The sequence below is a fragment of the Psittacula echo genome (assembly GCF_963264785.1).
Source record: "Psittacula echo genome assembly, chromosome: 5".
In the NCBI taxonomy this organism is placed as follows: domain Eukaryota; kingdom Metazoa; phylum Chordata; class Aves; order Psittaciformes; family Psittacidae; genus Psittacula; species Psittacula echo.
Window position 1 is genome coordinate 40325150 of NC_137739.1, and position 8903 is coordinate 40334052.

The 8903-nt window shown below is 40.1% G+C and overlaps 1 protein-coding gene across 1 annotated transcript; it reads left to right on the plus strand.

The window, feature by feature from the left end:
- The first annotated feature begins 4 nt into the window (after positions 1-4).
- On the plus strand, positions 5-8043 carry ERH (ERH mRNA splicing and mitosis factor). The gene is made up of 4 exons (XM_080618429.1): positions 5-93; positions 3653-3740; positions 4867-4987; positions 7548-8043. Exons 1-4 carry the CDS (start codon positions 91-93, stop codon positions 7648-7650), a joined length of 315 nt encoding a protein of 104 aa, XP_080474555.1. The 5' UTR covers positions 5-90; the 3' UTR covers positions 7651-8043.
- The last annotated feature ends 860 nt before the right edge of the window (positions 8044-8903 follow it).

An 8903-nucleotide genomic window follows, 5' to 3' on the forward strand; every position in this document is an offset into this window, starting at 1 on the left:
TTGGCGCGGCGCTTCCGGCGAGCGCGGGGGCTTGTGGGGGAATCGTCGCGCGCCTCTTGTCCGCGGCGGTGCTGAGGAGTAGGAGCCGTGATGGTGAGCGCGGGCCGGCGGCGGGGCGGGCACGGCGGCCCAGTGGAGCCCCACCTGGCCGCGGGACTGGGGCGGCGCTCCCCGGGGTGCTTCCTTTCCCCGCCTGGGGCAAGGGGTGGCCGCCGGCGCCATGGGCGGGAAGGCGCGGCGGGCAACGGAGGAGGCCGCGGCCGCCTCTCCGGACCCGGGCTGAGGGTGCCCCGCTGCCGTCAGGGTTTCTCCGGCACAACGGCCCGTTGCTTTTCGGCAAGGAGGAGGTGGGGGAAACGCCCGCCTTGGCGTGGAGCGGGCTTGCCCGGGAGCCTCAGCCGTGTCCCAGGGCGGCTCTGGGAGCGCAGCTCTTCCCGGCGAGCGCTGTCCTCGCGGATGCCTACCTTAAATGGCTGATTCGCGTTAACTGAGGCGGTTTCTGCCCGTGCTGCTTTCCTGGCTCCTTCCCAGCACTTGGAGGAGGGAAAGGCGCTGGTGGGCTGCTTGAATAGCACGCTGAAGCACAAAGGCCTACCAGTCGCAATAGGTTGTTGCATTCATCTAATAAATTTGAATATGTTAAAGCAAGTTGTTGCCCTGCGGTGGAAGGGCGGCTGCTTCTGGGTTTGCAGCAAACTTCTGCATGTGTCTGGCACTTGCTCAAAAGCGGTTAGCTCCTACTAGGGTGAGCAGCCACAAGCCCTGGCCCCTGTTGTCCAGCGTGGAATCATGTGACACTCAAACCACTTTTTGTGCCTTGCAGAAGTAGCTGAAAGGCATTTATTTGTGTGCAATATACTACTTATATTTGCGTCACTGCATATCTTATAACTTTTGTTTATCTTCCTTTGTCTTGGTTTGGGTTTTTGGTTTGTTTTTTTTTGGGGGGGTGGGGTTGTTGGGGTTTTTTCCTGCTTTATTGTTGAATGGATTACAATTGGTGGAAGCCTCTTTGCACAAATGCTGCCTAGCTCCTGGTGGTTTGACTGTCAGCAGTGCCTTAACCATTTCTACATATTTGTGTCTTCAGTAACTGAAACACTTTCTAACGTACTCTTTAAAGGTTCAGAATTATTGTGGTATAAACCATGTGGTTTATACGTTCAGTGACCTGCTTAACAGCAGCCAACACAACTCTTGTTTTTAAAGAAAATGCAAGAATGCCCAAAATATGCCATCAGAATAATAAGAGTCTGTATTGGACTATTCCAGACAACCTGGTCCTAACACCTGAAGGTTTATGGATCTTCCCTTGTTTTAGTTTTCTTATACCCAAAGGGAGACATAATAGTTATTAAGCACACTGATTTTTTGCCCTGTTGTCTAGCCACATATTCAGTAGGACAGGTAATAGTTGGAGGAAACTTCTCTCAGGCTTCTGAACAAGTCACTCTTTTTTTACTTTTAGGAGAGGAGAAATTTGAGCAAAAATTTTTTATTTTTCACCTCCCATAAGTGAAATAATGGGAAGTTCCCAAAGAAATGTTTGAGATGTAATGCATTAATTATATAATACGATGGCCCCAGTGGCATTCATTTCAGTAATTTCCACACCAGTGTCTGATAGGGATATTGTAAACTGTCTGAAGCAATAAAAAAGCCAGAAGCCCAAATAATTTCTGTTATAAATTTCTGAAATAACTGTCTTACATGTCTGGCTCACCTTTTTTTTTTTTTTTTTTCCTGTAATCTGATTATTGGGATAATTTCAGAATATATACATTCATTTAACACTCAAAGATTGGGAGGACTAGTCTGGATATTTATAAGCCAGAAAACCTAAAATTATTCCGCAGCAAGATACTGAGAGACAACGTACAAAATTTACTCAGTTATCAACAGTTCAGTTTTAGCTGTGCTCTTTTAGGTTTTGTCAGACAAGTAGAACTTTTTCTTAATACCAAGTTTTGTTGTTTTGTTAAAAGAGATGAGTAGGTGTGTGTAATCAGACACCCGAAATCTAGTTTGCAAGACATTCTAACGCAAAAAGACACACTGACCAAACTAGCACCTGCCACCTCATCCAATTGTTATTAGTTAATCAGAGATCCTTAGTCATATGCTCCCAAGAAGTCAGAGTTGCAAGTGCTGGAACCAAGCCTTGTCATCAGTGACCAGCAAGTAAAAACGATAGTGCTGGAAAAAGTATTTTATAATAAAATTTGGTAGTCATTCGGACTTGCTGGTAAAACGTTCCTGTTAAAGCACAAGGCACTTAGGAACAGCCAGATACCAGCCCTACTTGGGAAATTCCTTTCAAATCTGGCATCCTCTGGCATACATGAAAGTGAACTGCCTTTCATGATCTAGTCTCCTCTGTGTGATTTTTGTTGCAGTGTGTAGCTCTGAGTTCCCCTCTTTTTCCATTTTTGATTGGGAGAAGTCTTGCTATGTAACTCTAACTTTTTACTGAGTTTCTCCAAGTGTCCTTCTATCATGTTATTTAAGACAGAATTTAAAGAGCCGAAAACTATTCCAAGTGTGGGAACACGTTATCATGGTACAAAAATGTAGTGTTTTCTTGTATGTTCCTGGTAAATCCTAGTATTTGCCATTTTTCTGTTACTGCACTTGAACACTGAACTGATATCCTCACCAGTACATCCAAAGTGTGGGTCAGGATTAATTTAATCTAAATAATACACTAAGGCATTTATTTCCAGTGTGTCCTACTCCACAGTTACCTCCATTAATATTGCATGTTGTGTGCTCACCTCATAAATTAGCATTGAAGATGTTGGATCCAATTAGGAGCACTGGAAATGGTGTTTTGTAGCGTGCTTGCAAACTTTCCATGCTGTGTAACCTGTTAATTAGATCACAGATTGTGTACACTTCAAAAGTTTCTTGTTGTTTGCTCAAATTATTTGCTGTAGCCAAGTGAAAATTATTACAGAAATAAAGCAAGCCACAGACTGTACAACCATCTAAGTCTTCCCTGCAGAAGAACATGCCTACAGATCCTGACATTTGAACCGTTATCTGTGCCATAATTGCTGTAGACTCACTGAAGTATGAAAAATCAGTGCATCTGTTTTGCAGGAAATCATCTTGAATACTAAGCGTGGTATTGTATAATTTGCGTTCCCCCGAAGTGAAATGAATAACTCAAAATAGTCATTTTTGTTAAAATCTTTAAGGAGAGACAGATGATGAAGTTAAGTTGGATTCTTTCCTTGCTCTTTAATTGGGGTATTTTAAATCTTACTAATAGCTTGCCTTTAGAATGGAATAAGTAAGTGCACTAATGGCATGGCTTTTATGGATTGACTTTATTGCTTTGATTTTGCATTTAAATAGAAATTACCATTTCTGTGATAGCTTTTTCAGCACATTAGCTGCTTTCTTGGTGTTTTTAGACATCTAAAGTTATGTAAGGGTTGATAGGAACCAAAAATTTTTAACACAGCTTATATGAACAGTAAGTGCTTTTGGAAAATGGCTGTGTCCTTGATTGCTAGTTCAGTGTTCTAATATTATGCTATTATGCTTCTTTTTAATGCTTCATCCAGATAAATAACTTAATTTAAACAAAAAAATCATTCAGATTTTGCAAGTAACCTGTTTTCTTGGTGTTTCTTTTGTTTTTCAGTCTCACACAATTCTACTTGTCCAGCCTACCAAGAGGCCAGAAGGCAGAACATACGCTGATTATGAATCGGTGAATGAGTGCATGGAAGGTGGGTGCCGACATGCTAGTCAAAACTGTTGTTAAAACCCCACTTTGACATATTCCCAGACTTAGTAAGAAAATAAGTTGCTGTTTATGTTTTCCCAAGGTAATTAAAAAAAAAAGTAAAAATGTCTCATTATTTTAGTTTACTAATGTTTTAGCAAACAAAAAATTAGTTATTTTTAATTTCTAAAACTTCATTTTTACATTAAATGTCTCTGTTTGATTTAACTAGATGGAACTACGTACAGTTTGTGAGAATAGGCAGGGGGGTCATGCTGCAGACTTGCCTGAATGCAACTCGCTAATTTTTGTGCTAGCCATGTAAAAGAAAGTTTGCTACTGGAAATAATATATAAAATAAAAGTGTGTGTGCAATTGATACATAATTTGCAGCCTTGTAGCATATATGCCAGAGAAAAAGTCCTGTGTGATTTTGAGACACACAGTGAGCTAGGAAAGAAGACTGAGATGTTACAGCTGTATGATTTAAATATGGACATTCACTTAACATTAAAAATTCTAGTTCAGGAAGTTTTGCCAGGCAAGCAAAAGCATAATAAAGACCATGTAAAGCCTCTTGCTCACTTCCATGATATATTCTTCTCAAAAGTATCTGAATTATTTATGGGTTAACTTAAATAAAACTGATTTAAATTCGTCTACAGGCTTGTGCTGTCACTCTTACCTCAGAATCCCTATTTGACTCTTTCATCAAGAATTATCTTTCTTCTGAGATTTGAGTAACTGTATGTGATGCTAGTTTTTCTCTCAGGTGTTTGTACAGTAGGAATATATGGTGCAATTGGCTGTCTTAAAATTATTAGAAGGAATTTCATGTTTCCATTGGAGCTTACTGCATGGAAAGTTACATCTTTGACGGAACTAAAACTTTTCCCTCTTGATGATGACAATGCTTCTTTCTATGCCTCCTACCTGATTTTGTGGTATTATGTTTCCATGCAAATAGCTAAAGCAAAAGCATTTCAAATCCTCAGGATCTGAGTAAGATGGTTATGTCTCTGTTTTCATGGTAATCATCTCTAAACTTCCCTGATATTTGTGGTTCAATAGCTGAAGAAGTTTCAGCAAATAAGTTGTGTCTTTTTAACATTGCTCTTGTTTCTCTGTAGGAGTCTGTAAAATGTATGAAGAGCATCTGAAGAGAATGAATCCAAACAGTCCATCCATTACGTATGATATCAGCCAGTTGTTTGACTTCATTGATGACTTGGCAGACCTCAGCTGTCTTGTGTAAGTTGAGTTGTATAAGTCCATTTCAGTGGCTTAAAGAAGTCAGAAATCTTCTATCTAAACTCTTACATGTTCTGTGTGAAATCTGGTGAGGTTCTGGGTGGTGTTTGCAGTAACTGTAAGGCGGCAGTATTGCGGCTGGCGTGCCATGTTGACCACACCAATTAACTACATTGGAATGAAGCATCTGTAAAGAAAGCTTAGAAACTGACAGTTCTGCTTGGATTTCAGTCACATTGAAGCTTCCTGCATTTCAAATACTGAAATCCAGCAGTTGAATACAACCACATACGTTACTTATTTATGCTAGAATCTGTTTAAATTTGGGCTGTATCTGTAATTGGTCCAATTCTTATGGAAGCTGAATGATTACAGAATTTTATTCAGCTGAGGGCTGTACTAGTGGTATGGTAGAACTCTACAGAAGTGCATGCAGCCAGCTGTTTATTTTGATCAAGATACAGCAAGATGAAAGTTTTTGTAAATCCTAGTGAAGTGATCTGTTCCTAATAGATCAGTCCCTCAGAGAGCCTTAGCTAATTATTTTAAGTGTTCTTATGAATATGTTATCTCCAGTTCTCATCTGCATTTTAAAGTTATGAGCGAAGGTGGTCTTGTGTACTTTCAATTCTGACTGCACTGTAAAATCGGATGTTAAATTTCACTAGTCAAAACACAACATCGTAAAAAAAATCACTTAATCCAGATCATGAGTACCTTCCACACCATACATTTCAAGGTAACAGTTTGATATGACAGTGATACTAACTTCACAAAAATTCCATAGGAATAAGGATACAAATCTCATATTTAGGTAACAAAAGACCATAGTGTTAAGCTTTTGGATATCAGAATTCTAGAATTACTGCTCCATTTGAAACCCCAGTGCAAGTACTTGCGTAGATGCACAGTGAACAGCCTTTGCTAGTTAATACATTTAAAATAAAAGGCTATTGAAAAGCACCAGAACTGAGCATCGGATTGCTTTCCTTTGCATTCTGATGTATAGAACCTTATGTTACTGGTAGTGACTTATAAATGGCATTTAACAATGTTTTCAGTAGAATAAGTAAAACAGGATTAGTTTCTGCAGTTACTTTTCCCTAGACATTCTGCCATGTTTGATCTTCAGGTTTCGAAGCGCTGGGTTGACACAGTTTGAAAGACACACTTTGTTTTAGTCTATCTAACAGACTGAAGCTAGCTGCTTTCTTCAGGAAGTAGTAACTGTTTCCTAGCGATATTCTGCCTTTCTTAATTAGGCTTGTAAACTCATTATCCTGCCAATTCTACTTCAGCTTATAGTTTCCCACCAGATGGCACACATAGCACATAGCATACCAGACATGTCTTGTGTTCAGGAAGATTCCTAAAGTACCTGCTATCTGTTCTTGTGTAGCATTATGAATGGATTGGTGTGGGGACATAAATCAGTAACTTTTCTGAAACTAACGTTTCTTACACTGCACTGGAAATGCTGCTAACTATTACTATATTAATATATACTGAAACTTTCTATGTCCTTGAACCAGTCATGCTGGGTTTTAAGTAACAAGGTTTTCTTAGAAACAGTATGCTTAGGGATTTTTTCTTTAGGCAATAACTGTAATTTAACTCTGGATTTTTTATTTAGCTTCTTACCAATGAAATCTCAACCTTCTTATCTGGTTAGAAATACATGTACCAAGATTTAAAAACTGAGTAGAACTTGAGTAGTTCTTGAAGTATGCAGTGAAAATACCACCTTCATCAAAAAAACATTCAACTTCAACAACAAACGGGAAAAGGAGGACATGAATCTATACAGATAACTTCACAAGTTTGCTTTCACTTTTGGTCTAATTATGCTTCAATTCAACAGTGTCTTGAGTAACTGAGTTCTCTGGCCCTGGGAAGAAATCTTGCTGGTGAACTACTCTTATCACCTATCCCTGAGTTGCAAAGAAAATGAGTCTGTGGGTTCTTGTTTTCAGTTTGCTTTTTATGAAGTGTCCTTGTTTGGTAGAGATAAGCTTGCCGTCACTGCAGCTGATAAGAATCCTTTGTCATCCATCCATGAGTCTACCTTTGCTCCTGAAAGACTGTAGTTTTCACAAAATTCCAAGTGCTAGTGGAACACGTGAAACCTTACATGAGCCCTTGCATGAAGTAGTATTGAAAAAGTGCTTGGCTTGTTAAGACAAATTGGATCGTTTCCTGGTGGAACTATTCTTCATTCTGAGCTCAAAAGTACTAAGGTGCTCTGTTTGTTGTCTCCCATAAGCAGTTATATTCAGGAATTAAAATGTGAACATGCTGAGAACCAGGCACTCAGTAGTCCTTGGGGCATCTGGTTTTATTTCAGGTTCTTACTGATTTGCTGGATGACTGTTTTTTAGTGAACAGGATAAATCTGTTTGATAAGCCGCAATTCCCATCTTCTTCTGATATTACTTGTGTTGTACATACAGCTTTCTGCTTGATACACTTGAGGATGCTTAATTGTTTTGTGAAGTTCTTCTGGTAAACGTACTACAGGGCAGATTAACACTACAAGTGGTTTTTTTTTTTCCCTCTCTAGTTACCGTGCTGATACTCAGACATACCAACCATACAATAAAGACTGGATAAAGGAGAAGATCTACGTCCTCCTCCGCAGGCAGGCCCAGCAAGCCAGCAAATAATGGGGGCACCATCATTACCTGGGTTTGGGGGAGGGCTTGGACAACAGGCGTGTACAGAGTGTAGTAGTGAACGTTTTGTATTATAGTCATCCTGTTGCCATCTTACTAAACTCTTTAGCCAGGACTGAATGTATTGTTAGAGATACAAGGATTTTGTTGGGCTTGACTTTTTTTTCAGTGTAAATGGAGAAGAAAGTGTAACATCTTCAGTAGAGTTTTAATTTGTTTTTTTCCTCTCACTAGCTGATGGTCCTACCTTATTTGAACCCCGAGGGCTGTTGACATTGTACTTTGCCACATTCACTGTATGTGCCCTTTGGGTGGGTTTTCCAACATTCAGTTATGTCCTCGAGACAGTCTTAATGGCGAATAAAAAAATACCCTTTCGTTAAACTTGAGTGCTGAATTTTGTGGGTTTTGCTGAACAACAAATTAAATCTTTCTTGCCTGTTTGCCAGGGAACAGGGCTCACAAGGTTACGGTGGGCTGAACCAAGAGTTGTTTGCTCTATTACAGAGTGGCTCAAGTCTGTCCTGCCAAGTTAACTTCTCTGTCCTAATCTTGACTACTGTCTTTCCTGGAGATTTTTGGGAAGCACAGCAACCCTCTTGCACTCTAAGCTTGATCTTTGTAAGAGGCATTTGTAGTCAGGTAAGTGTGTCTGCACTGGGATAGGTGATGCATAAGAGCAGGCTGAATGTATCACACCACAGACCCCATGAACTAGTCTTACTTCCAGCCTTCCCCTGAGAAAGGAATAGGCAAATTGTTTTGGTGGGAACCTGCCCCAGACTGCATTTTCTCTTTACAAAGGATAAGGACTAAACTGTTTGCATGCACTGCAAAATTATATCTGACACTCGGGTGCCTTGAATGCTGATGTCTCTGTAGTTTTGCTGTACTGAAAAAGCTTGGATTGGAGGATGCATTAGACCGAAACACCACAGCAGGTAGAAAAGCAAGGCTGACTTGGTACTTTGTGCCTTTGCATTAGTCCAGAGTTTGCCTGCTATAGGTACAGATTGGAGTCTTGGACTGTACAGCTATACTCAACCAGGAGCAGTTGCAGGATTAATAGGGTAACATTCTCTACAGTATTGTAAATAGGGATAAAGGCTAGAATCCAAACACCTAGTATGTGCAGGTGTGGAAATACTGAATTTTTTTTAGCGCATCCATAAAGCATGCCTAGCCTCCATCCAGTCAGACATATGAGCCCTCATCCATTTGCCAGGAGTATAGGGCAAGTGAGG

Bases quoted from the DNA above. Each gene is read 5' to 3' on its own strand.
- ERH (XM_080618429.1), top strand. The intron at 3,741-4,866 runs GTGGGTGCCGAC...GTTTCTCTGTAG, and splicing joins GGTGAATGAGTGCATGGAAG to GAGTCTGTAAAATGTATGAA. The intron at 4,988-7,547 runs GTAAGTTGAGTT...TTCCCTCTCTAG, and splicing joins GCAGACCTCAGCTGTCTTGT to TTACCGTGCTGATACTCAGA.